General features: G+C 52.5%; 1 protein-coding gene across 2 annotated transcripts in view; it reads left to right on the plus strand.

Annotated features, from left to right (window-relative positions):
- The window catches only part of PLXND1 (plexin D1), a 68,695-nt gene that overhangs the window by 16,834 nt on the left and 24,302 nt on the right, over positions 1–27,559 (plus strand). Inside the window, exons 2-19 of one of the 2 annotated variants that reach the window (XM_014874095.2) lie at positions 62–238; positions 3,116–3,247; positions 5,040–5,140; positions 5,823–5,952; positions 6,700–6,874; positions 8,303–8,411; positions 9,137–9,239; positions 11,853–11,960; positions 13,674–13,763; positions 14,577–14,670; positions 17,048–17,211; positions 17,975–18,126; positions 18,249–18,348; positions 21,377–21,516; positions 21,813–21,980; positions 23,875–23,965; positions 24,093–24,368; positions 25,247–25,396. In XM_014874095.2, the coding sequence (XP_014729581.2) occupies positions 62–238; positions 3,116–3,247; positions 5,040–5,140; positions 5,823–5,952; positions 6,700–6,874; positions 8,303–8,411; positions 9,137–9,239; positions 11,853–11,960; positions 13,674–13,763; positions 14,577–14,670; positions 17,048–17,211; positions 17,975–18,126; positions 18,249–18,348; positions 21,377–21,516; positions 21,813–21,980; positions 23,875–23,965; positions 24,093–24,368; positions 25,247–25,396 (2,460 nt within the window). The remainder of the gene's footprint in view (positions 1–61; positions 239–3,115; positions 3,248–5,039; positions 5,141–5,822; positions 5,953–6,699; positions 6,875–8,302; positions 8,412–9,136; positions 9,240–11,852; positions 11,961–13,673; positions 13,764–14,576; positions 14,671–17,047; positions 17,212–17,974; positions 18,127–18,248; positions 18,349–21,376; positions 21,517–21,812; positions 21,981–23,874; positions 23,966–24,092; positions 24,369–25,246; positions 25,397–27,559) is intronic. The other variant, XM_088171209.1, reaches the window with a different exon arrangement.

Raw genomic sequence — 27,559 nt, forward strand, 5'->3', positions numbered from 1 at the left:
GCGCATACAGATGTTTGTGCAGATGTTTGTGCAGCCTGCTGACGTTTGTGTCTGTCCCCAGCTGCAGCCGGAGCAGCTGGACTGTGGAGCCGCGCACCTCCAGCACCCACTGGCCATCGTGAACCCTGTCACAGCCACCCCCATCTTCACCTACAGTGGCCTCACTGCCGTGGCAGTGGCCAGTGTCAACAACTACACCGTGGTGTTCCTGGGCACGGCCAGTGGAGGACTCCTGAAGGCAAGTAGGGCCCAGCAGCAGCGTGGGTCAGCAGAACTGGGGCAGGGTGGGTGTCGGGGCTCTGCTCTGCCCAGACCGTGACAGCTCTTGTCTGCCTGGCTCGAGTACCTGCTTCCTTCAGGCAGTGAAGGACGAATTGGGTTCTGCCATAACCTGGACAGTGACAGACGCTGCCTGATCACTGGTGGCTGTTAATCACTGCTCAGGGCTGCCATGTGAGCAGCATGTTTTTGATGAACCCTAAGCTGAAAATGCTACTGCGCAGCATTGAATTATTAATTAATTGTATTGAACTATTATATTAATTATATTAATATAATTTTAAACAATAAGATTACATACACAATATAATTTTAATTACAATATTTTGTTATTATTTTAATTGTTGAAGTTATTACAATTATTATAAACTCTTCTGGTAAATTCTCCCTTGATTTTGAAGACTCCGTGCAGACAGGATAATCACAAAGAAATTCTTCTTCACAGCTGAATCCACAGCAGGTGTGAACCCATGGTGGAGTCTGTTCTAAATAGCATGCCAGAGGTGATGCAGAGTGATGCAATGCCCCAGGTCTGCAGCCAGGACACAAGGCCAAGCTCTCAGTAGCCTTAGTGCTTGAAGTTTGCCAGGGAAAGTTTTGATTCCAGGCAGCCACTGCAGTCTGGTGAACTGCCAGTATCACAGGTCCATAGAGAAGAGGGGGGAAAGGCCTGGAGCAGAGAGAGCTGATACCTGCCTTGTCTCTGCCTGGGGGGGCTGGTGCATAATGTGGGATACTGGATCAAAATACCTGGATAGAGGAAAACTTACCCAGTCTCTTCCCTTGCATCTAAGTGCTCCTGGCAGAAATGTGGGAACAATCACAAAGGAACTCCGTGCTTTGATTTTTGCCCAGAGGGGCAGGTAATTTGGGAGGGTGGGAGGGAGCTGGCGCTGGGCCAGGCGCAGGGGCTGGGGGGCACATGCCACACGCAGCGCGGGCTGTTCACACGGCATTAACAGCTCTGCTCCATTATCATCCCCGAGACACCAGCCTTATCTGCAGTGCCTCCATTAGGGAGAGGCTCCTGGCTACCCTGTGCCGGGATAATTTGCTCAGATAGCTGTAATCTAATTCCACAACACAGCTGCACAACCAGAAGCCCTTCTACCTCTGGGGCTCCTTGCTCTTTGGCACGGGAAGCAAGACACTTCGCGTGAGCAAATCATTCAGATTTGTTGCCTGAGAAAAGACAGCAGAGGGGCAGAAATAGTGCTTGCCCAGCTCGTGCCAGCAGCAATTAGAGTACCAGGGGCATGTATGGCGAATTAATGCGATTCTGTGGCTGCAGACAGGCATTTGGTGAGGGCCAGTTCCACATGTGGCAGTCATGAGAGGGCCAGCAGTGCCTGGGCTGCATGGCCAGGGCAAGACGTGCCAGGGCTCGGTGCCCTCGAGGGTACCAGTGGGAGGGAGGGGTCTGTCCTGGTGTGTCCAGGTCTGGAAGGCTGCAGACAAGTGCTGTAGTGGGGTTACCCAGGATTTCACTGGCTCTGCTCCCACCAGCACCCAGGGCAGTGCATGTCCTCCAGCCTGCTCACCTGGTGGTGCTCTGGTGGTCACTGCCCCTCTGTGCTGCTGTGGGAGCTCTCCCCCAGAGCCTGCAGCCCCCGGGACCCAGGGAGATTGTCTGGGTGGAGAGGCTGCAGGGTGAACATCCCAGGAGGCTCAGGGCGCAGGCACAGGTGTCTGTAAAAGCCACACGTGGAGCACATCCCAGCAGGGAGGGACAGAGAATGCAGTGGAGAATGTCAGGGATGTTCATGGGCATCTTGGGTGATCCCAGGGAAATAATTCAGCTTCTGGCTAGCCAGCTTTTAAAATGGACACAGTGATAGTTCCCTACTTTTTCTGCATAGCTCTCAGTGTTTGCGTGTGTTTGTTAGCAGTGAGAAGCCTGAGCCTGTGCTGTCATACTGGGGTGTGTCAGTGCTGCTCTAGTGTAAGAATTAATTAACCTATGTTAATTAATTAATTAATCCACATTTAGAGAACAGAGGCACACTTGGTCATTACAATTACTGCCTCCCTTTGCTAGCAAGGAGGCAAGAATTTTCCTCACTCCCTTTCTGTTTTAAGCTGAAAAGTGACTGTCACGAGAAATTGTGTAGTCCCATTGTTATTTCCTCTCAGCAATGCCACATTTAATTTACTGAATTTTCAAGTCAAATGCCAAGACATTCAGAGAACTGAAAGGCAAGCTGATGCTGTGCAGCCTCCTCCATCACTGCCAGCATTTCGGCTGGTGATTCATGAGGCCAGGTAGGACTTGGCACTCTTGTGGCAGCTGCCATGGTCTTCTGGAGCCAGCAGGGATAGAAGCTTCTTCTGGCTGGGAGTGACAACACTTATTTTTCAAATATGCAGGGAGCAGGAGATGCTGTGCTGTACGGCTCTGTTGCTGATTTTCACTGTTTTTCATTAAGTTTTGGAAACTCAGTGTTCTCTGTCCAGAGTGTGTGTATGTATGTGATGGTGAAGGCTGGTGCCACTTGCATGAGGGTAACACAGACACTGCTGTGCACGCAGCTGTGCAGGGGCAGAGCCTCCTGTCAGACAGAGCAGCCCCTCAGAGGCACCAGGGATGGTGAGGGTCCTGCCTCACTGAGCAAGGCTGGGGCTTTCTGGGCTGTGCCATGCCTGCCCAGTAACACAGAGCTGACTTTCCAGGAAAGCTCTGTGTGTGCAGCCTGCAAAGTGTGCAGACATTCACAGTGCTTTACAATTTGAGGCACTGCTGTATACCACTTTGGTTTTTATTTATAACCCAGGAGAAATAGTCTTCTCTCCTTAGTGTTTGAAAATGGTCTCAGTGAGTGGCCTCTTCTCTCTCCAGATTAACCTGGACAGTACAATGAAGGTTATTAGCAGGAGATCCATCTCGGTGGCTTATGGAGAGCCTGTCCATCCCATCATGCAGTTTGACCCTTCTGATTCCACTTACCTCTACCTGATGACCTCTTACCAGGTGAGATCTTCAACATCAACAAAACAGTTCTTGGAGCACAGCACGCATTTGATCTGGCTCAGAGCTGGGAGCAGAAAGGGGTAATAAGATTCTCTCTAAGATTAATGGTGAGAGCCAAGATGTTCAGAGCTTTGGCTGTCACTGGGCTTTCTGAGGAGGTGCCTGTCCATTCTCCTGTGCTGGGTGATAACACCATGGAGCCCAGCTCATCAGGTCTTTGTGGTGGTCAGGTAAAAAGAAGAGTGAAAGATCTTGAAACCAATTGCACTTACGGGAGTGCAGAAATAAGCAAAGGTTGTTCCTGTACAGAAACCCCAAAATGGCAGTACATGGTCTTTAGGAAGGCTTTCAGGAGATCCTACAGACAAAAAGTCTGCCTGGTCCCTGGGGAGGTTTCTGCTCAGTGCTTGGCAGGAGGGCTCTGCAGAGACCTGGAGAGCTGCAGCAGGTACAGACAGGCGGCCCCATCTCCATCAAGTTCACAGAGTGGGAAGATGAGAGCTGAGTGCTTCAGGCACTGATGGTTTGTCCTGAATTACATTTTAATCTGTCAAAACAGATGCACAACCACAAATGTTACACGTCGCATTTGTATTTTCCAAGCTCTAATTCCCTGGAGATTGGTCATTATCATTTCACAGACCCCTCCCAGGACACCTCTTTAGCTGATGGCTCCAACTGTCTCATCTCAGCCCCGGCTGGGCTGTGCCCTCCACTCAGGCTGATCAAACAACTGGTGTGCTGCTTGTGGAGCCTCCTCTGACTGCTTCTTTTCCAATAAATCTGATGAATTAATTTTTCTTTGGTGGAGTTAGCATTCTGGGAGGCTCCCCAGGAGCTTGGCAGCGTTGGGGTGGGGTTGCTGAGCCCTGCGGGGCTGGGGAACAGCGAAGTGCTGTGTGTGAAGTGGGGCTCTGGCCAAGGAGCCCACAGCCCGGAGTGTGCTTGCCTGGTGGGAGCTCAGGGCTCTTGGCACCTCACATTTTCAGTCCCCACTGTTCCAAACCACTCAGGTTTCCTTCCCAAATGTTTAGAGATCAAAGGAGGAGGGAGCAGAAACCAACACATGCTTTCCCTTCCAGCTGCTCCTGCCAAGTGAGTCCCCAGAGGTACTTTGATTTTTTTTTTTTTTACAAATCAAGGTTTCTAGAGTGTTGCTGCTTTCTGATCTTTGTGTATACAGCCAGAGTGCTGGGCTCTGTCTGGAGAGGAGATTTCTGCAGGTTTGGGTGAGAGCTTTTCACAGAGAGGGACAAACTGTGAAGTTCTGTCCATCTGACACCTCTGAAAGGTGCAGTGTCACACCCTTACCCTGGTCATCACATGGCTCCTGCCATGGCACCAGCTGAAAAGGAGCAGCTCAGCCCAGCCTAGCTCAGCTCAGCCCAGCCTAGCTCAGCTCAGCCCAGCTAGCTCAGCCCAGCCTAGCTCAGCTCAGCCCAGCTAGCTCAGCTCAGCCCAGCTGCCTGCAAACCCTGTGGATCCCTGAGCCCTAGGGCACCCTTTCTGTCCCGGGCTCACAGCCCCGGGCTTGGACAGGCTCCAGGAGCCCCCAGTGGGCAGCAGGTGGCTGCCTGGGCTCGTCCCCATGCTGGGTGGCTGTGGCACAGCTCCAGGCTCCAGGCTGTGCCAGGGGCTGCTCCTGTGGCGTGCTGGGTGACTTTACTCCAGGGTAAGGGTGTCCCAGCCCGAGGTGCTGGTGCCTTGTCTCCAGCTGCAGGAGGCCACGCTGGGGTGGGTGCTCCTGGGGGCCTGGGACACCTCTGGAAGCAGCTGTGCTGTTGTTGTGCAGATGACCCGGGTGAAGGTGGCTGCCTGCAGCCAGTACTCGACGTGCAGGGAGTGCCTGGCTGCTGCTGATGCCTACTGTGGGTGGTGCACGATGGAGACCAGGTAGGACCAGCCCTTCAGTGTCCCACTGCCCTTCAGGGAATCCTTTGGCCCTCAAGCCTGTGCTAGAATTTCTGGTGCCTTTTGTATTTCCCCACAGGCACATTACCAACAGTCTTTTTCCATTCCTTAAAAAATCCATGCTGTTAGAAACAATTGCATCTGACCCAAAGGGTTAGGATGGGTTGGGATGCTCTTCAGAGCCAAGATTTCACCATAGCTGCATTGTCATGGCACAGGCAGCTGCCAGACAAAGAATCTCTTGCAGGTGTCAAACCTTGGGACTGGGAGAACCCACACTCTGTCAAAGTCCATCTTTTGCCCCTGCAGATCTCATCTATCAGTAGAAGACAATCACATGCAAAAGGGGATATCCAAAATTAGATTCCACATTTGAAAACTGAAAATGTTGGACAAAATGTCATCCTTTCCTCCTGAGCTTGGGTTCAGCCTGCCCTTTTCCTCCTTCCTCAATCCTGCTGCTCCACTGGGGCTGTGGGAGTACATGTTTTTATCATGGCAAGCAGACACTTTAAACAGCAGCAAACGTTAAGGCTTAGCTGCTTGGGTGAAGGAGAACGATACAGCACAAGATTTTCTCGGGAGTTTCCCTCACAAGGAATTCAACATTTTTATCACCTGTTTTAAAACCCATCAATATGAGCTGTTCCTCTGTTTTTTGCAGATGTTCTCTGCAGCACGAGTGCACCAACTTCACAGGGACCAACTTCTGGGCAAGTGTGAGTGAAGGAGTGGAGCAGTGCCCTTCCATGACCATCCTGGAGCCTGAGATCAACATTGACAAGGAGAACCCGGTGCGTTTGATGCCAGTTCCAAATCACTCCCTGCAGTGTCTGTGGAGCCACTGCCTGCTCCAGGGTGGGTGACATCCTCCCGTGCAGCAGCACAGCCTCGTGCCTTGGATGTGGCTCAGGGGATGCTGAGCAGGGGATGCTGAGCAGGGCTGTGGCTCCTGGATGTGGCTCAGGGGATGCTGAGCAGGGCTGTGGCTCCTGGATGTGGCTCAGGGGATGCTGAGCAGGGGATGCTGAGCAGGGCTGTGGCTCCTGGATGTGGCTCAGGGATGCTGAGCAGGGCTGTGGCTCCTGGCTCTGGCTCAGGGGATGCTGAGCAGGGCTGTGGCTCCTGGCTGTGGCTCAGGGGATGCTGCATCAGGCCAAGGCTCTCGGGGAGCTGGGGGTCACCTGCACCCCACAGCCTGAGCCAGCTGGATGCCAGGTCTGTGGGCAAACAGCACCTAGAGCTGAGCCCGCAGCAAAAACCACCAAACTGCTGCCCCAAACACACAGGGCAGGGTCACAACAATTCAAATACAATCAGCTGCACACAGCTGAGTCAACTCATTTCCTGGTTTTGTATGTTGCTGTTTTAAAGTATTTAAATTATATTTTAGAGGTTTTCACCAAAATATTATTTGTTTCAAGATGGGCCCTGTCTGTGGGCTTGTTTTAGAGTTGCCTACCTTTGAAGAGCTTCTAAAATGTTGACAATTTCTAAATATAATTTTCTGTGATAATAGCTGACTTTTTTGTCTAATATAGGCCCTGATAATACAAATAAACGGAACTATCCCGAACTTGAATGGAACAAATATTTCATGTGACTATGGAAACAACATCCACACAGTAGCTAGAGTTGCTGGGGATTATGTAAACCAATTTATTTATTGCAGTTTGCTTCCACGTGAGAAATATCCAGCGTTTCCTGATGACCAAGGTATGTAGAGGCAAACAAGCTGTGTTCTCTCTAACCACTTTTGTGGACATAGTTTTCAATAGGCTTTATTTATTTTTTCAGTTGTATGTGCAGTTAATGCATGAAGCTGCTTCTGTTTTACAGGGCATATGACTCTGAAATGTAGGAGTTCCACCATCTTTACATGAATTGATAGTATTGCAAATCTATCAATTTTTGGTTTAAATGTCAGAATTTAAATGCCAGTTCATGTACTTATTCTTATCTGGTCTGACCTTCTACTTTAGAATTAGTGTGTACTAAGTAAAAGGTGTTTTAGCCCTGGGCAAATAATGTAGTTTTTTATATTGATATTTTCAATTGCTTTGTTTAATTTCCCTCCCAAACACACGCTGCCTTTCAGGAGAAGTTCTGGAGGAGTGAGTGGGTACCTAAAGGAGCTCAGGAGCTCCTGGCCCCCATTTTGCAGCCAAAAGCCAGACAGAGGTGTCCAGTGTCCCCTGTTTTCCATTGGTGCCAAAGGGGTGCCTGTCTCGAGGCTCCCTGGAGCTGCTCCAGGGGAGATGAGTGCCTGTGCAGGAGGCTGGAGACCTGAACTGGCCACTGGGCCATGGAGCCAGCCCCTCTCGGTGCCTTTGGAGACGTTGGATGCTTCGGTCCAGACCTGAGTGCTTGCTAAATTTTCATCCTTCAAGACTGGTGTGAATGTGCTATTGAAGATAGCTGACTTCAGTAAGGGGAGAATTAGCCTGTCCTTTTGAAAATTCCGCTTTTTCTAGGCCCATTTGTAAAGCTGCATTGCTTTGCTCCCAAACTATCCAAAGAATGGGAGATCATTAACTGCTCTGTATTGTTGGTTACAGCAATGTCCAAATGAATTTCTGGAATCCAGTGCACTGATTTATTGTCTGTATTCTGAAAGAGTCATTGTTTCTTCTCCCTGGTGCTTATATGGCAAAATTGCAAAGAAAAAAAAATTAGGCAATTTAGGGGGGAGGGAAGGTAGCATGGTGTATTGAGCAGCCAAAAAAGGGATTTCCTCTCTCTGCAGGTTTGCTGGCACAGGGAAGTGAGCGGGATTTTAAAACATGATAACTAACATGTTTTAATTACCACTTTTTAAAAATTATAATTTAGCACCAACTGTATACGTGAAGACAATAATTAAATCTGCTAATTAACACTTGCATAACATGCTGGGATTTTGTGCCGAAAGTCACCATGTTCTTTTCTGTGAGAGTAATGTAAAGTGCTGATTTGGGAGGGAAGAGCTGAAGGTCAGAGGAGAAAGGATGACTGGTCCAAGTTCTGAAATGCAGTTCGGAGGAAGCCCTAGAGAAAACAAATCGGGTTTAGCCCTTGTTTTCCCAAGGGTCTCTCTTGTCTGTTGGACGTGAGTGTGAGCAAGGCGCTGTTGCAACCCAATATTCTTTGGCTTGATTTTCTCAGACCACGTGGTTGTCGAAGCTTCTCTCCGGGTCAACAACAAAAACATTATCCGGGCCAATTTCACCATCTACGATTGCAAAAGGATTGTAACCATTTACCCCAGGAGAGCGTAAGAGACCGCAGTGCAGGCAGGGCGGGGGTGCCCGAGCCGGGGCGGCCAGGGCAGGGTCCAGCCCGGGTCTGTCCCGGTTCTGCTGTGTGGGCTCAGTGGGCAGCACGGGGCTGGGCAGGGTTCGCAGGATCCTGGCAGGTGTGCTGCCACGGGAGCGTCCTCACGCCATCTGGACGTGCTGGGTTTCTTTTAAACATGAATAGTGTCTTAAAATAAGGGTTGTTCTGTTAACCCTTCGGCAGCAGAGGTGGCCGCCCCAGCGGTGTGTGGGGGCACCTGTGGGGCACTGGGGAAGGCAGGGTCGGGCTGTTTGCACACCAAAACTCATCCAGCTCCCAGGAGCATTACAGCAGGACCTGACCACCCTCCCATGTCTGTGAACAGCAGGGAGAGTCTTAGTCACATCCAGCACGCTGGGCTCCTCAGAGACACAGATGAGGGGAAAGAGCGTTTTTTTTGGGAAAGATGTATTTTTCCTAAGCATGGAGGGTGGCTCTCAGTCTGCCATGGCCTGAGGCCAGGCAGGGATGCCTGGGGGTGATGGGCTCTGGCCACATCCCCTGCCAGGTCCCAGGGAGAGGAGAGGGAAATCCAGCACCTGCCGTGGGTTTTTCTAGGCACCATTAAAGGCTGAACAGTGTGAAGATGGGTTGCAGGGCTGAGGTGTGGCCCCTCTGAGCAACCTACACTCTGCTTTTCTCACCTTGCCTTTGCCATTTCAGGTGCACCAGCTGTCTCTCGGCCAGGTGGAAGTGTCACTGGTGCCCCTCTGCCTACAGCTGTGTCTCCAACCACTCGCAGTGTGAGGATGCACTGTGGATGGAGGTGAGGCTCCTTCAGCTGCTGCTCGGGCTCCGAGCCTCCTCCAGCAGTGACCAGCACTTGCTGGCCATGGCTTGTGCCCTGCTGGGGTTGGGCACCCTCCCCAGCTGGTGTTCAGGAAGGGTGGGAGGGCTGGGCTGGGCTGGGCTGGGCTGAGGGGTGCATGGTAGCCATACCCTTAGCTTTGCCTCGAGATTGCTGTGTGTTAATTATGTGCTGGAGCACCACTGGGGTGCTCACTCAGAGGAGAAAATCACCCCTTTCCAAATTGCAGCTTTAATACCCAGAGGCTCAGAGTGTTCCTACTACTGAAATTTAAATTGAAGTTAATTTAAATAAAATGGGCCTTTTAGCAATCAATCTGCTCTAGATCCAAGCCAAGCTTTTACTCTATAAATTGAATATCCCTTTTGCACTGGTGCTCTGCTCTTAACTCAGGTCCCCAGTGTTCCCCCTGCTCATCATGGAGAGGACTTTGGCCCCATGTCAGATGTCCCACCCCTCTCAGGCTGAGCCCAGGGCCAGCCCTGGCACCCACTCTCCTCCAGTGGGGAGGAGTTGGGGGATTCTGAGTGCAGGGCATTGAGGTGGAGCTGAAGCCACCAGTACAGCTCCAGATCCTGTCAATCCCTGGGAAATGGGCATGGAGAAGTCCCTGCCAGGTGGCAGCTCCCAGCAGCACAGGGCCGTGTGCTGGGATCAGCTGTGCCTGCCTGTGCATACCCAGGTGTTTTGGGGAAGCATCCTCTTCTTTGTCCACCTCACAGGCTTCCGTGTCTGGCCTTTTCCCTGGCTGTCTGGATGGGTGCTGGGAAGTTGAAAACCATCCTGATGGCTGCTGCTGTTGGGTGCCTGTCGTGTGCCAGGGCCTGGGAGCCCTGCAGGGGTCCTGGCACACACTGGCCGTGTGTGCTGCTGGCACTGCTGTGTGCTCGTGCCCGGGACTGGGGGGTGCCAGTCTCAGCAGTGACACTGGTGACATCAGGGCTGTGGGGTCACCTGGGCACTGCCTTGGGTTAGTCCTCAATTAGCAGAGGACTGACTTTACCTCCTTGGATCTCCTGCTCCAGAGGTGCAGTTGGGCTGGATGCTGATCTGCTTGGGCATGTTTGTTTTCTCTCTGAGCCTCCTGCTGCTCCTGTGAGCAGCTGCAGGAGAGGTGCTCTGTAGCCCTGGAAACGTGGTGTTTTCATCGTGCAGTTGGAGCTTTTGGTAAACAAACCACCTGAGCATGGCTCTGCAGGGAAAGCTGCACTGTACAGCTCTGCCTGCAGCACCTTGGACATTCTGCCCCTTTCCTCTGATCCAGATGTGAAGGATGTAGTCAGATGGGAGCTCTGTTTCTGGTGGCTATGAACAGGAGGAGAAGGGGCTGCAAGATGACAAGTTAATCAATCCTCTAAAGTGTATTTCTCTGGGAAGCTGTGCCTGCTCTTGTGGCATGCAGGGACTCACCAGGCTAGGGGAGGTTTTGCTTGAAATTGTAGCCATGCTGGTTTTATTTTAACTCCTTTTATTCCCTTGGAAGAGATTTGGGACTGAAATCTCTCCCCATTCATTTGCTTTGCTGTTTTGCTGCCCTTATCACATTCTTCTCTGTTATTTAATCTCCTTGTTTAGGCAGCACCAACTGTGCTTGGTTAGATGAGTGTCTTGACAGAAGCGAAACATTTTTTCCACAGTCAAACAGGCACTTCCAGGTAGTTCCCTGACCTCTTGTCTAGGTCTGGGGAGGGCAGGAGAGAAACCTCCCCCTGCTGCATGTCTGGTCTCAGGGATGTGTCAGGACAGGCATCCCAGCCCTGGGAGGGCAGGCTCAGCCTCTCCTTGAGCAGCAGCAGCACTGGCATCAGTGGAGCCACAGCAGGACAGCCTTTAATGTAAGCAGGAGGAAATCCTGCCTGCTGCAAATGATTCTGCATAATGGACCGAGTATTTTGTTATCTTTTACCCCAATAGCTCCACTGTCACAGGCATTACTCTGGATGTGCCCTGGGGCCATGCACAATCTGGCTTCATTTTTGCTGTAGTTTTGCAGTGTGATTTACGTCTCATGAGAGAACAGGACGGGTTTGTCACATAGACTGGAATTCTGAGTCAGCTCCAGTGTCTGAGACATCAATTTAAAACGAGAACAAAAGTAGGGAGACAGATGACCTTTTAAAATCATTTTTCAGCTTCATTTAAGCCTTTCAGTGCAGCTGCCCTACTACTGCAGCCCCCCAGCTGAAGCCCCTGTAGTTGCTCCTGCCCTTTCCCTGCACACACAGCCTGTGTGCACACACAGCCACTCTGCAGTGCTGCTGGGAGCATGGACACCCTGCGACAGACTGCAGGTGCTGCCAGGAGCCAGCCGTGCACTGGGTGGGACATGGAGGGTCACACTGGTACATCTGCCGTTGGAGGTGGCAGTGCCTCCTTTCAGAGTCATTCTGGCCCTGTCAAGGCCGGGTGGCAGCTGAGGTTCAGGTACACAGTCACTGTACTGTAACTGGCACTACCTGCTTCCAGTGAAATGAATCCTGTCAAGGACCATGATGTCTCCTCTTCCCTTGTTGCTGAGGATGCTCAGCATGCACCCAGCTAACCCCTTTTTTCCCTTATTTTTGTACCTAGCAGAAGAAAATGGACTGTCCTCGAATAGTACCTGCCCCTTTGGAGCCAATGCCCACGGGTGTGTCTCGGAACATCATGATCTCACTGGCCAATGCAACTTTCCCTAAGGTAAAAGAGTTCCTAAAGGCATTGGGAAGGTTTGGACAGGTGTTCGGGGGAAATAAAACTCCCTGTTCTCTTGTGTGTGGGAGCATGCTGGTGTCGTGCTCTCCCAGCCCCTCCTGCCAGCCTGGCCCCAGTGCCCTGAGGAATGAAGGGCACAGCTCTGAGTGGTGGGCAGGGAGCCGTGTCTGAACCACAGTATAGCATGGAAGCATTGTTTAACTTCACATTGCCACTGCAGAGCTTGTTTGGTGTGAAAATGTCCTTCAGGTCATCACTGCAGAGCTTGTTTGGTGTGAAAAAGTATTTTTTGTGAAATTTTCTGACACGCTGATTCTAAAAGTGAAAAGCAGGAGCGGACATCAAATGGTGCCTTTGGAGATGTGCTGCATGCCTGAGACAACCAGAGGAATTTGGGGCAAAGAGGCTGAGCACTGGGAAAGTGCTTGAGTAAGCTCTGGTGTTTGTAGAAATCTGCCCTGAGTAATTTTGGCTCAGATCAGCAGGGCTCATGGGGCCAGGTTTGCCTTGTCCCTGCTGATGATTCCAGCACCCTGGGCAGCCAAGTGGCTCCTTGTTCTTCAGGAGAGGAGAGTTTTGGAAGTGCTGGTGGAGCTGTTCTGAGGTGCTGGAGGGTGCAGCTGGAGACTCTGGAGGCACCACTCCCCCCACACCTCCTTGCCCTTGGCACAGGGGCAGAGCAGACCCTCATGCCTGCATGGGGTGGCCTTTTCCTGCACAGCTCCAGCCTCCAGGAAGGAGGCTGTGACCTCTGCAATCAGCAAAACAGGGTGAGAAATCCTTCTTCCTGTGTGGATGCTGGAGGTGGCCAAGGAGGAAGCAATAGTGCATGGAGCCCACAGGAAATTGAGTCAGCAGGAAAGGGGCACCAGGAGAGGCTCTGGCAGTCTGGCTTCCTTCTGCTCGCTGTCCCAGGGTGCTGGGGAGGACTCCCTTTCCTTCCCTCTCTGGAGGAGCTCATGAGTGCTGCTGAAGCTGGGAGCCTCAGGGATGTGCCCAGACCCCCGTGCTGCAGCAGGGACAGGAGGCAGGGCTGTGGGTGGCCTGCAGAGCCAGAGCTGCCTGGGCACAGGTGATGCACTGGGCAGGATTCTGCCTGTGTCTTTGCTGAGCCAGCAGCTGCCTGCCAGGAGCCTGGTGCTTCCTTCCATGTCTTTTATCAGATCTGCCAGTTTTCAAAGGGTAGCTAGACCTCAGTAGTGGTGGAGCATCAACTGTTTGGAGATAGGATTTTTTTTCCTGCAGGATGTGGGCACAGCAGTAATTTGGTGCAGGATATCATCCTTGTGTTATCAGGAAAACAGCACAGAAGTCTTTGAACATGTTCTCAGCTGGGTCCTTGTTAGAATTAGAGATTTGCTCTGTGTAGTTGTTGGGAGGAGGAGGAAGAAGGTGATTGAGCCGAAATAACAGACTGATTTGGACTGGTTTGGACAAGGTGGCCTGGGACAACGTTGGCTCTCAGTCTGCACTGCAGCATGAGTTCCACACACCCCGGCCCAGAGGAGCTGTTGGGGTTACAAGAGCCCAGCCAGGCTCATCTCCTTTAGTGCCAGGTACTGATCTCCTGTTGGACTTGGACAGAGTTCAGGTGCCAGTGGCAGAAATGAGGGGGGACACGGACCCTGCTGATCGACTGACAGAGAACTGCACAAAATGGTTCTTGCAGCCATCCTGCCCTTGTCTTGCCTCTCCTAGGAGACAGCTCTGGAGTGCCATTTCGGGACAGACGGGACGTTTGAAGCCCGGTGGGTGAACTCCTCTGCCGTGGAGTGTGTTCATGTGCTGGTGAGTCGAGGGGTGAGGCTGCCAGCCCTGCTTCCCCAGGCTGAGGATCAGGTCCGAGGGCAGGCAGGGTCTCACCCCCAACCTCCCACCTGGCAGTGGGACACCACTTGCTCTCTTCCCTCCATCTCTCACTCCTGCATTCTCCCCTCTGGGCTCTCTGTGTGTGCTGGTGCTGGCAGGGCACACACATGTCACCAGTGCTGTGGGGATCTGCAGTGGCTTTGGCCCCTGCTCCCCTGGGGCTTGGGAAAGAGTTGCTTGTTTACCTTTCTAAATGGGAAGAGTTCAGTTCAGGCAAAAAAATCGGCCACCTTTCAGGATTGCTGTTTCTGCAGCTTTTATTTTGAACAAGGAATTGGCCTGAGAAAATGCTGTGGTGCTCACTGGAAAGCAGTGTATGGTTGTCAGGGGGAAAATTGCACCTGCAAATTTTGGGCTTTCACCAGTAGGAATATTGCAAGTGGAAGCTGGAGAAGAGCACTTTTCCATCACGTCACCTGTATCACAGCCCTGCACTGAGAATGTGCAGACAAGCCATGCTGTTCATTTTCCTGTCCTTTTCTGCTAAAAATAGCAGCAACCCAGGGCTCTGTGCTCACCACGATATGCACTGTATCCTGGTGCCCTTTGCTGGGACTTCAGCAGAATAATTAAAACAGCTGTCCCACTTCTTCTGCTAAAGATCAGACCCTTGTGAGTAGAGGAGCAGTGGTCAAAGAAGCCTCACAAGAAAGGTTAATCCATGTAGAGTATGTGTGTGTGACCTCCTCTTTTACTAAATTTCATAAGTTTTTGTTTGTTTCTTGTGTGCAGCTCCACACATCAGAAAAAAGCCATCGCTTCCCAGTGAACCTTCAGCTGAAGGACAAACCAGACAGATTTATCGACAGTCCGGAGATGATGACAGGTCTGAGTTGAAAAGATTTTTATGCTCTTCTCATCTGGTTGGCTTGAGTGACTCTCAGACCTGGGCAGAGTTTATGGCTGCAGGAAAGAGGCCATAGCTCCAGTGGGCACAGTGCAGTTCCTTCTCTCAGGCACATGGAGAAAGGGTTTTTACCCAGAGTCACCCCCCTTGGACATGAGCCCAGAGCCCAGACTGGCACCCACAACATCCCTGTTAGAGCCAGCCAAAGCCCAGCTCTGCCCAGGAGTGGAGGCAGCTCAGGTCTCACCTGCCAGCAGTGCATGGCACAGGTTACCTGGTGCTCTGAGGCACAGAAGGGATGCGGGCTAGAGAGGAATTCCTCCAGGGAAGAGAAGGGATGGGGCAGGGCTCTTCCCTCAGCTCTCACAGGAGTATGGCACCAAGGTTCCACATGCTGTGAAAATTGAGTCCTCCTTCTTCCTTCCTCTGCTGAGGAGGAATAAAATGTGTAAGCACATTTCACCCCTGGCCTGTTCTCTGTCTCTGTGAAGAATAGCTGGATTCCCAAAAAAGCCCTTGCTACATCAGCAAACTGAGGAGGGCAGGCAGGCAGGCAGACTCGAAATGAGTCAGACTCAGACAAGGTAGCCAGGCAGGAGAGCCCAGAGCCAGGCTGGCACACTGCAGCCAGAGGTTTGGCAGTGCCCCTTGCCCAGGGCTCTGGCTGCAGAAACCTTTCCAAGCTCCTTTGCCTCTCGAGGGTGTCAGCAGCTCTCAGAAGGGGCTGATTTATCTGAGGTGCACAGGAGCCCGAAGACAGCTTTCCTTTGGAGGGTGGCTGTGACAGAGAGAAAGACACGAGCACCAAAAAGCAGTGACCAGGATAGAAAGGTTTCCCCATGATAAATCCCTGTGAATGGAGGAGGATTATCTTGAAAAGTGAAAATACCTGGGAATACCAGCATGGGCAGGCATGAGGTCTGGTTTCTCTGCAGAAAGAAGAGGGCATAATTTTGCAATACAGTGGTAACCCTGAGGAGGGGGGTGGGGCACTGGGTTTTGGCTGTGTAGAAGACTCAGTTCTCTGTGTGGGTGGTGCTGGGAGCAGGAACCACAGCAGAAAAAGCGTGGTGGAATTCCCCTCCTCCTGCATGGAGAAGGAGCTCGTTTACATAGGCCGTGTTTGCATCCATCGGAACTGGCCAGAATATTTGGAGTTCCCACGGGACTGTCAGGCTGCTCTGGCTCCTCCTCGCCTTGCTCAGGCTGGTGTGAGTCACATTAGAGAGACTGCCTTGCATAAGGGAACTGCCAGACAAACATGGGCATCTTTTAAAATGTCTTTAATGAAATCACTCATGTTAGTGTTTATTATTTCAATATTTATTAGCTTTTATTAGCTTTTATTGTACACTCTGTTTTGATAGTCCATTGAAGGAATACATGCTCTGCTATTGGTTGGAAAACCACCCAGTGTAACTCCCTGGGGGGACTGCAGATGACATGGAATATGCTTTTTTTTTTTGTAGAGAATAGGAGAGACCCTCAGTACCAGTGACGTTTCATTAGCATGGCACAGGGAGAGTGTTGGTGCTGATGAAGTTTCATTAGCACAGCACAGCAGAGCGTTGAGGCTGAGGGACTCATTAGTTGCTCATGAAGTGCCTTAAGATGCTCCTGTGAGCAGAAGTGCCAAATGTGTCTGTTTCTGTGTTTTATGTACTCCTGCAAAGTCTCCTGTGGGGAAAAGGGTGTGAAAGCCATGTTTCCTGAGCATTTCTGACTGTCACCTCCCTGGGTACCCACACTCGAGTGGCAGAAGTCCTGAGGCTGGAGAGGAAATGTAACCCGGGGCACCAAATGTAAAGGCAGTATAAGAAAAACATATGGAAGCTGAGCTGGTCTGAAGGGAAAAGAAGTCAATGAAAGGGGTCTGTGGTCACAGGGGGAAGGAAAGAACTGTAAACACTGTACAAAGCACAAACCACTCCATTTTTGTCAGTGTGGAAGCAATGTGATTGCTTTCCTGGCCGGTTGGAGCCAACTTTGCCAAGCAGCTTCCCATGTGGATGCTGAAAGCTGGAAGCATGTAGCATTAACTGACAAATGTTCCGAGTTTGGGTGTTGCTTGTTTTTCAAGGAAGAGAAAAAGGAAAAGAAAGTGCTAAACTATATTGTAGTGTGAACAAGCACCCAGGCCTCCTGGGGAATCTGCAGGATGGTGGCCAAGCGCTGCCTCATCTCACCGTGTGTGCAGGCTGCTCTGCTCCCCCGCTGCATTTCAGCTTTGCTGGGGTTCCCGCAGCTGGCAGGGGTGAGCTGGGGGGACCGTGTGTGTTTGATTGCCTGGGGCTGAGCAGAGCTGTGAGAGCCTCGGGCCGGGAGCTCACAGTGTTGTCTCTGTCTGGTGCTCCAGTGGAGGTGTACAACTGCGCCACCGGCAGCGCCGACTGCTCCCAGTGCCTGGGCAGGGAGGACCTGGGGCACCGCTGCCTCTGGAGCGAGGGCAGCTCCAGCTGCAGGCTGCAGACCGAGCCTCCACAGCTCCCTGAAGCCTGCCCGGCCCCGGAGATTCGCAAGGTAAGAGCTGAAGGCAGCGTGGAGGGTGCTCACGGCGTGGCGTGGTGTGCTGGTGGTGCCAAGGGCTGGGACTGGCTGCACTGTCCTGCCTGGAGCAGAGGAGGGGTCTGCACATTGTCCCTGGCACAGGATGGGGTCAAAACCAGCACTTAATTACTGGCTGAGTTTCTATGCTGTTGAGTCACCTGGGGGCAAGGGCATCTTGCTAGTGACAGGATCCAGTCTTCATCATGTTAGTGGGGAAAACAGCAGCAGCACAATCATGGCCACTTCCCTGTCCTGTCGTGGCACTGGGATGTTGTCACAACCAGTACTCTGTCCCTCACAGCGCTGGGGCAGCAGCTGTCAGGTGAAAGCAGAGGTGTCAGAGTGGGTTCAAAGGTGGTGTGTGGAGAAAAGCATGTTTCTTCCCAGATGTGTTTGCAGCTGAAGTGATCCTTGACCAAACCCCATTGCCCAACACGTCAGAGAAGTGTGATGGTTTCTCCTGTGCCAGGCTGGAGCAAGGAGACCGTGGTGTTGGGTGCACTGGGCAAACAGGAATGTGAGGAGTGATTCTGTCTCCTTCAGAGGGCTCAAGTGCTGCCTGGGCACCGGGACTGGCTCAGGGACCAAGGCCAGAAGCTCCTGGTTCTGCCCTGACCTAGTGGAAGGTGTCCCTGCCAATGGCACGGACCATAGACGGTCTTTGAGGCCTCTCCACCCCAAGCCATCGTGGGATGCTGTGATGCTCTGACTCTGTGCCCTGCCCTTGGTGCTGCAGATCGAGCCTCTGCGTGGGCCCCTGGAGGGGGGAACTCTGCTGACCATCCGCGGGAGGAACCTGGGCCGCCGCTTCAGCGACGTGGTGGGCGCCGTGCGCGTGGGCGCCGTGCCCTGCGCGCCCCTGCCCCACAGATACGTCGTGTCCGAGACGTGAGTGGGGCACTGGGGAGGAGGGACCGTGAGCCCTGCATGGCCCACTGTCCCTCCCTGTCCCTGCAGCCCGGCGGGGCCGGCTGCTGCTGCTCCTGGCCACTGGCACTGTCTGCCCACAGGGTCGTGTGCCAGACCGGGGAGGCTCCGGAGGCGTTTTCGGACGTGGTGACGGTGAACGTGAGCCGGGAAGGGAGGTCCAGGGAGCGATTCTCCTACGTGGTGAGTGCCTGTCTTGTGTCCTGAGTGTTCCTCTGGTGACTCCTGTGCCCCTCAAAGTGAGTGTGCAGCTCCCCACGCCTTCTCCTGCTGGCTGAGAAACAGCATCTATAACTACATGGTGGGCTCCTTAAGGAGCTGCTGAGGTGTCACCTCACCTGTGGTTACCTGTGTGGGGCGTGGCAAGACCACAGCAGGATGGTGACAGCACAGCCACGCTCCCAGACTCAGCTCCTGTGGGGGTCTGTCTCATCCCAGCTCTACTGACAATTCTCCTGTTATAAAAAGGAACTCCGTTTTCTCGTACCTCTTTTGCTGAAGTGCTGTTACAACCTGTGATGGTTTTTGAGATTTGTGAAGCCCCTTTGTACTGTTTAAGTTACATTCCATGTACATACATACTCATATTATTTAGAGCTGATATTTTTGCTGCAGAGATTGTGTTAGTTTTTGCATGAAATAATGTGTAGGGATTCAACTGAAGCTAACCCCATGTCATCGTGCAATAAAAAGCCCTTTATAACTTTGTGCTGTGCTGTCTCACAAAGATAGCTTTCATCTTTATAAACTAGAGAGAAATTAATGCATTTTTTTCTTTTCCCTACATGAACCTTGTTCTTGGGCAGTATTCATGGACAGCCATGCTGGCTGGGTGTAAAGGGTGCATGGAGTGCTTGGAACCTTTGTGACTCCACTGCAGTTTCAGCTGGGGCAGGACAGCCCGTGCTGCAGGTTGCTGGGAGGAGACTTGGAGCCCCAGAAAACGCTTTGATTCCTGGTGGCATTGTGAGGAATTTTGGGCAGATCGTGGAGAGTGATTCCCCCACCCTGTGGCCAATGACAGACTGGGTGTTTAGTTCAGGGATTCACAGGGTGCAGCCAGCACAGGCATGGCACTCCAGCACCCAGCAGAGCCAGGCTGACAGTGCAGAGGCTGCTGAGGTGATGGCACTGCCAGGACAGTCTCAGCAGGAGCTCCCAGATCCTATTTCCACAGCTTCCAGGTGTCCAGGTTCACATCCCAGCCCCTGATCCAGCAGCTGGGAGTGGATTAAGGTGCCGGTGGTGGCTGTGACCCAGTGAGAGCGCCTTGGTTTGGGGATTCTCAGGATGTGTGTGCTGAGCTGGCACATCCCCCACTGCTGGCTGCTGGCTGCGAGAGGGGAGAGGGCTGGAGGCTCCTTCAGCAGCTCTTAACATGCGAGGAAAAGCCTCTCAGGAAACACCTGTGGAAGCACCAGTGCTGAACAAAGCCAGTCCCTGACCTCAGCCTGGGTCCCTGTGCCTGGGCAAGCTTAGGGAGTAGGAGTGGGAGAGGAGCTGTTCCTGCTTGGGTGGCACAGTGGGAAGCTGCTGTCTGTCTGTCTGTCTTGTTTGTCTTAGCAAAACTTGGAGCAGATATGAGGGAGTGCCTTGCCTCGTGTTGAGGGACACTGCATGATGGTTGTGTCACACTGAAAGACCTTTCACAGCACTGGCAGACCAAGCAACACTCTTGTTTTCTTGGTTCTTCTCTCACACCTGATGGCATGCAAATGGAGTAGCCTACATCATGCAAGGCTGGTCTTGGTGAGACCTGAGCTTGGGCACTGGTAGAGTTTGCCTGGAAAAGTTTAAAAGCCTTTCAGAACTGCCTTTTCAAAGAAGGTACTTCATGAAACACCAGATACTGTTTGTGTGCTATGTCTTTCAAAGTCCCCATTATACATGCCTAGAAGAGACAGAATTCAGCTGTAATTGTGCTGAGAAGGAGGGAGAGGCTTCTTCAGGACATTACAGCAGGCTGTGGATGAGCTGGATCTGCCAAAGCTGCGATGGAGGTGATTGGTGCTGGCAGTGCACCGAGAGCAGCAGCCCCTGGCTCTGGCTAAGGGGAAGGGCTTTGGGGAACAGGAATAATCCTCTCTGCTGATGCTGTAGCTGCAGCTATGAATATGTGGGTTAGAGGCCAAGGGCAGGAGACAGCTGCCTGCAGCCACCCAGAGAAATACAAATTAGCCAGACAAATCTGGTGGAAATGGGTGACGGTCAGGACAGACAGAGGAAATGGCTGAAGAGGAGCAAAGCCATCAGCGTAGGAAAAGGGCAAGGCTAGATGCTAGTACATGGATTTGTGTGGCACAGACTGCCAGGCAGGCATCACCAGCAGGCTCAGCCTGTGCTCCACCTGCGTGGTCTGCTCTGCACCAGCGAGGGATGGGCTGGGGTGAGCGGGGCCAGCCCCCGTGGCTCTGTCTCACAGGGAGTCACCAGTGCCCTAGGGAAGGGTCTCCAGATCATGATTTGCTCTGCCCTGGCTGTCCTGCTGAAATGGAGCAGGGATATTGCCAGCAGCCTCTCCTGGGGTGTCTGTGAGCAGACAAGAGGGCTCAGCGCCACGTGAGTTATCAAAGCCTCCAGCTCATGAATCTCAGGAAGATTTCCAGGGGCTGCAAACACAGATAACATACACACTAATTTCTGCTGCAAATGGCAAGAGGCAAAGTGACTTCCCCCGCAGTTCCTGTTGCCTCAAGAGATGCAGATTTGAAGCTTCCTTAGTAGGGGTCTGATATTCAATTATTTAAACCCAGGTGGCCATTTTACCCATCTCAAGGCCATCATCCAGTGGGGCTTTAACATTATCCTTGCATTTAGGAGGACATGGATCTGGAAGGGCTGAGATGGTAAGGGAAGGAATGAGTGAGAAATTTCCTTTTGTTGATGGACCTTGCACTGTCACAGGCTCTGGACCTCCTGCTGGAAATCTGAAGGGAATGGTGGGATCCTGGGCTCCTGTTCGGCTCCATGTTTCACTTACAACCAGTATTTAGAGACCAATGAGAGTCACAGAGGTTTTATATGATCTTACTCCTTAGTGTTTGTACCACTTCTCTTGTTCTGAAACCTTGCCAGCAAAAGCTTTTTCTGTGCTGCTGTTCGAGCCTCATAGTGCTGGACACTTAAAGTTCTGAATGAATTCCCATGTACAGTGTGGAATATCCAGCTGCAGATTTACCAGGCTAGAACACAGATTTCCCTTTGCTTTTAGCTTCCCGTGGTGCAGTCCATCACTCCTCTGAACGGCCCAAAGGCAGGAGGCACCAGAGTGACCATCAGAGGCAGCAGGCTGGATGTGGGCTCAGAGCTCCGTGTCCTCATCAACTCCTCCAAGCAGTGCACGGACCTCAGGTGGGAGCAGGGCTGGGGGCTGGCACTGGGGTAGTGACGAGAGCCAAAGCTTTAGGAAGGTATTGTCCCCCAAGAAGTCAGACAGGTTTTGATGGGGGCACCACTGCATGCTGGCATAGCATCCCCCTGGCAGGGAGGGTGTGAGCTGAGAGCTGCCTGTCAGCAGCCTGGAGGAACGGCTAGCTGGCATGTGACTGGAAGCTGCTTGTCATCTGTGGCTGCCACCTGCCTGTCAGGGTGTTCAGGCCAGGCTGCAGCCTCTGGCTGCTGAGCTGAGCCCTGCTGTACCCCCGCAGCCGCAGTGACAGCACCATCACCTGCACCATGCCCGCCGTGGAGCTCACCTCCGCCGTGCCCGTCTGCGTGCAGTTCGAGAACAAGTCCTGTGCCAGCCACAACATCACCTTCAAGTATGAGAAGAACCCGGTTATATCAGACATCAGCCCCAAAAAGAGCCAGATCAGGTGAGATCCTGCCCTAGCTGGGACAGCCTTGAGAGAGGGGGGGCAGTTCCAGGTGGGAGGGCGTGGGCAGAGGGTCCTGGCAGGACAAAGAGGCTTCTCAGCCCTGGGCTGGACGGGTATAGAGGGTGCCTTAGCTTGCTCTTGGGGTGCTCCAGGGTAACACCAGCACGGGAGTAGAGGTAGGTCTCACACACCAGGACTCACACACAGCTTGTTTTGATGTGTTTAGGAGTGCAAAAATGTCGGCCTTGGTAACTATACTGTGCACACCTGGAGAGTGCTTTGGGGAGGTCCAGGTGGGGGCTCTATGAGACCCTGAGGATTTTTCTTGGCAGTAAAACTGCTGAAAGATGAGATGAGATTTGTAATTTTGGATTTCAACCTTCCCCGAGGTCACAGTATTTAATTTTTAAAGTGCGTTGCTTTTAGTTTCATGTCTCTGTGGAGTTCTCAGACTTCTGTTCCTTTGGATACTGCTGGTGAAATAACACCCTCCTCACCTGTGGAGCTGAAAAACCCAGGGCTGAGTAGGAAATCTGGGAGGGCAGGGGCTGTGCTGGCGGGACATTGCTGAAAGCAGCACGCCCAGGGGCGGGCATGAGGAGGCTCTGGTGGTCTGATCCCCTTGGAACAAAGCTGCCTCTCTGTTCCCAAGCACAATGCCAAGGCTGCAGGCTGTGGGAATGTTGGGGAAAGGCAGAGCCATGACTCAGCCAGGCACAGCCCCTCGAAAGCTTCCAACTGCTGAGTGGCCAGAGCAGTGTCCAAAAAGAGACAAGGGAAGAATGTCCTGCGTGTAGTCACAAAAGAAACCACTGGGGTATTTCTTAGTCACCTTAGTGCCCTTCCTTGGTACTTAGAGCAGTTCCCAAATTTCAGAGAACAGGGATGGGAGCTGCAGGCTCTCTCCAGCCTTTGGTGCAGCCCATGCAGTCCAAGTGCTTCAGCACATTGCTGGGCTGTTGGTCACAAGGTGCCAATAACTGGTGTGAAAATTTAGCTGGGTCTGGTTTCTCTTACCATATTGATAAAATAATCCATATAACCAAAATCTAAACCAATGCAAAAGTTGTACAGTAGTCTGCAGATGTGACAGGCTCCTAGTTAGAAATTTGAATCATAACTTCCTAGTGATGTCCCCAGGCTTCAGAGAACCCTGGGGCCTTGTGCCAGAAGTCATTGCCTGGAGGGCTCTTCGGATAATAGGACTTTTGAGTCTTGCCTGTTCCCTGCCAAATACTCCAAACAAGTCAAATGTGATACAGGGGAAGGGGAAGGTTGATCTAGGGTGCAGATGAGTGGTGATGGTTCTACAGCCATTGCTCTGCCTTGTGCATATTGGGGCTGCTCATTATTCTTGTTCGTTGACTGAACAGTGAGAGGCCCATGTGCTGCATTCCCCTGAAGCAGATTCAAAACACAGCAACTCTCACATTTTGATCTAAATCAGAAGTTCCTGGAAGATGCAGGATGAGGGACGTTTCCTTCTCCAAGTCTCACGGTTCTGTGTGGCTTGCTGCAGGGCAGGGGCAGAGACAGGGACAGGGGTAGGGGCTGTCTCCTGGCCATCACTTTACAGTCACTTACAGAGCCAGTGGCCAGGCTGCCTGCTGCATTCCCTGGCATGTACAGGCTGCTCTTCTGGGCACTGGGAGGAAGGGGGACATCCACTGATGCTGGAAGAGGCTCACCCCTTTCCACCAGAGCATCTACTCCTCCTTCCTTCCTTTCTTCCCTGCTGTAAGTAGGAAGAAGGCTTTGGCTGTTGGGTCACATTTTCTGCTCAGGCAGCTTGGAAACATCTCTCAGAAAATGACAGGAGGAAGATGCAGCCATCACATGCCACTGCTGCACTGTCCTCTGCAGTCACCCTCTCTTTCTTCCCTTCTCAAAGTGGGGGCAGGATCATCACCCTGGAAGGAAGAGGCTTCGGGCTGGTGCAGAACGTGTCCATGGCTGTGCGTGGCATCGGCAGAGAGCACACGGTGGGTGTCCTGCCTGGGGCGGGGCAGGGCTGCGTGCCTGCAGCGAGCCTGGGGCTTGGCTGTGCCTCAGGAGGGGCTGGGAGCACTGATGGTGTGGGTTCTGACGAGCTGCCACTGCTGCTCCCAGCGCTGCAAGGTTCACAGCGACACCGCCATCACCTGCCCCTCTCCGGCCGCCTCCAACGTCACCGTGGGCACCAAGCCAGCCCCGGTGGATTTCTACCTCAACGGGCGCCTCTACACAGACGAGCGCTCGGCCCTGGACCAGGAGCTGTACCCCGAGGAGGCCCTGCCCATCAGCAAGTTCAGCCTGGGCTACTACGCTGACCCCCAGTTCTCCACAGCCAAGAAGGAGAAGTGGATCAAGCACCATCCTGGCGAGCCCTTAACTCTGGTCATCCATGTAAGAGGGTGCTGGTTACAGCTCTGCTTCTCTGGGTGCTGCCATCTCCCCCCCGGGCAGCTCCTCAGCACAGGGACTGTCCACAGGCAGAAGGGCGAAGGTGGGACCTGCAGAGGCTGGAGCAGGTGGATTTGGCTCAGCCTGCAGCTTCTGCATCTCTCCAGCCCAGGAGATGCAGCCTGGTCTGGGGGTGCCTTCTGAGGCATGATGCCAGAGAGAGCTGTGTGGGGAGGGTGTTGTAGCAAGGGGCTAAGTGAAACATGTGGAAAATAACTGCAATGCCCTGGCCTGAAACCAGGCAGGTGCTGCAGAAGGGCCTGACAATAGGTGTTTATTCCTGCAGAAATAGATCATTCATTCTTCTCTTTTGGCTACTGAATTCAGCTCAGCTTACAAGGAAGTTGGGGTGCAGAAGCTGAGTGGCCTGGACAATGAGCAATAGTAATTCAAAGGCCATTGTTTGCTGCAGGATATCCTAATCGTTTGCAACGTGCTCCAGAAATGTGCTCCCCCTTTCTCAGGTTTTGCAGGCGCATCCCCTGGCTGTCCCCTCCTCTGTACATCCTTCCCCCCTCCCAGATGGGCTCTTACATCCTTATCTTCCACGCACAGCAGGCCCGATCAAAAGCAGATTTTTCCAGGTTCCATGAGGGGCTTGTACATCCTATGCCCCATGCTGAGTGAAGAATGGGAAACAGGAAAATGGGGAATGGCCTGGTTTTGGCTTTCCTGTGGAGTGCTGGAAAAATGTCCTTGGTGAGGGAGAGTCTTCCCAGGCCTGCAAAACAGCAGGGATATGGAAAGTAAAGCAGGAAGATCGATTGCAATTCCAACTGCTATGCTGCAGCCTGACATCCTGATTTTATTTCTGTCTTTAGAAAGAGCCTGACAGCCTGGGCCTGGAGAGCAATGAGTACCAGGTGAAAATCGGCCTGATCTCATGTGAGATCCAGATTGTTTCAGACAAAGTCATCCACTGCTCCATCAACGAGTCTCTGAGCTCCTCGGAGCGGCAGCTGCCCGTGACGGTGAGTCTGGGGGCAGGGGGTCCCCTGCACTCGCGGGGGCCCTGCAGGAGCTGCACAGGGGACAGAGCGCTCTGTGCTGGCATGTGGCAGGGCAGCTGGTCAGCAGGTGCAGGGCATGGGGACAAAGGCTGCCCCGAGCTGTGCTCAGGAGCTGCAGTGCCAGCCCTGGTACCACAGCTGAGCTCTGCACTGCGCCCAGGGGAGCCTCGGGCACACTGAGGTCTCAGGCTTGCCAGGTTTTGTCACCTGCACTGACTTTCTGCTCCTCAGGACATGTTTGGGGATTTCCTCACAGCTCAAAGGCGTTGGCTCTGCTCCCTTGCAGAGAGTCCAGCCCTCCCTGGGCTGGGTCCCTGCTGTGACCAGCAGTGCTCAGGGCTTCCAAAGGCTGCTGCTTTCCTGCTGAAAGAGTTCCACGTTCAGGGCTGCTGTTTCTCCTTGTGCTGCAAATGCTCCACACTTTGCCTCTGCCCTGCTCTCCAGCGGGCTTGGCTGAAGTGCTGTGTGTGCCTCAGTTTCCCTCGTGTCACACACAGCCCGTGGCCCTCTCCCAGCCCTGGGAGCCTGAGCCTGGGGCAGGGAGGGGAAGGAGACTTGGAGGGAACTGCACAGCTGTGGAGCTGGGCTGCCAGGAGGGAGGCACAAGGATGCACCACCAATTCACTGACAGGGCTGTCCAGTTTATTGGCAACAATCTGAGGTGTATGAAATTCTGTTGCAAACTGGAAACATGGAAATGCAGAAGTAACAGAATTTTTTGAGTCATCTTGACAGGAATTTTAAACAGGGTAATTTTTAACTTTTTTTTTTCTTTCTTCTTCGTAAGAGCTGAGAAACAGGGGAATCCCTTTGTGGAAGAAAAGGAATTTTTGAGTTTGCTAGTCTTGGTGTGACATTAACCAATGAGGGCAAGTCCTCAGGAAGCAGGAGAGTCACAAGACTGCTCAGACTGCACCAGCAATGAAAGTGCAGCTAATTAATCTGCTTATATTCATACCTTGCACCCTTACTAAATCTCCAGATGTGGCTGGGGCCCTCACCTGCTTGCCATCCCATGAGGGGCTGCTGCTTTATCCCACATGAGAAATGGCTTTGGTGACACGGGGCAGGCAGGGGCCTTGCCTGGGTCACTCTGAGTGTTGAGTAGGGCTGTCCAGCTACACAAGAGAGACCTGTCAAGACCTTCAGGCCCATCTTTGTTCATGATCAAACAGTTTAAACATTGAATTAAACAGCATGGGATTATTTTCTCTGAAAAATGGAAAAGGGTGAGCTAGTGGGGAAGAAAGGACTCAAAACACATTGAGGAGCTGCCCCATTTCAGCATTTCAGAGGGCAGAAGTGGAAATGCTGAGGCTGGGCATGTGGCTGTGAGGCTGCAGAGTGAACCTGCCCGGGGGCTCTTGCAGTGCTGTGGCTCCTGTCCCTGTCCAGCACCGTGGCTCTTGGACAATGCCAGCGTAGAGACCAAAGCTCTCCGTGTCTGGAGCCTTCCACTGGCAGCACCATGCCCTCACCAATGCTCCTGGAGCTGGGTTCCCCTCAGGATGGAGCTCTGTGTCTGGTGGTGGATCCTGCTTGTGGGATGGCTTTGGTCCAGTGGCTGAGAGCTGCTGGAATTTCACCCCAGTGAGCACCTTTCCCAGAGGTGTTTCATGACACAGGAAATCGAAGATTAGTTTTTATTAATCAAAAGATTAATCAAAATCGTAAAATTATTGGAGCTCTTCCCTACCTAATTTCAAGGTTTTTTCTCAAGTTTCTCTCACTTCTCCTTCCTTGGGAGAAGTGAAACTCACATTTCCAGAAGCGAAAGCCTTGTGTGGTCATGAGTTTTCCTTATCAGATGATGCTGTGGAATCCTTTCATCCCAAGGGCCCAAAGAGCTATTTGTAAACAGCACCCAGTAACTTGCCAGCCTGTGATGTGTGCTGGCCTCTTCCCTTCTGGAGATCAGGAAAGCCAAGGACTGAGCTCTAGTGGTTTGTGCTTGTTGTCACAAGAAGCACAGGCTGGGAGCAGAGCCAGCCCCTTCTGACACCCCTTTCACTGCTTTAGCCACAAGATCATTATTCCTCTATGGTCTCATTTATTTTTATTCCCTTCGTTTATTTCTATTTCAAGGACTTTCAAGTTTCTTAACCCTGCTTCTTCTGGGTGGCA

Source organism: Sturnus vulgaris, chromosome 11 (assembly GCF_052056855.1).
Source record: "Sturnus vulgaris isolate bStuVul1 chromosome 11, bStuVul1.hap1, whole genome shotgun sequence".
NCBI lineage: Eukaryota > Metazoa > Chordata > Aves > Passeriformes > Sturnidae > Sturnus > Sturnus vulgaris.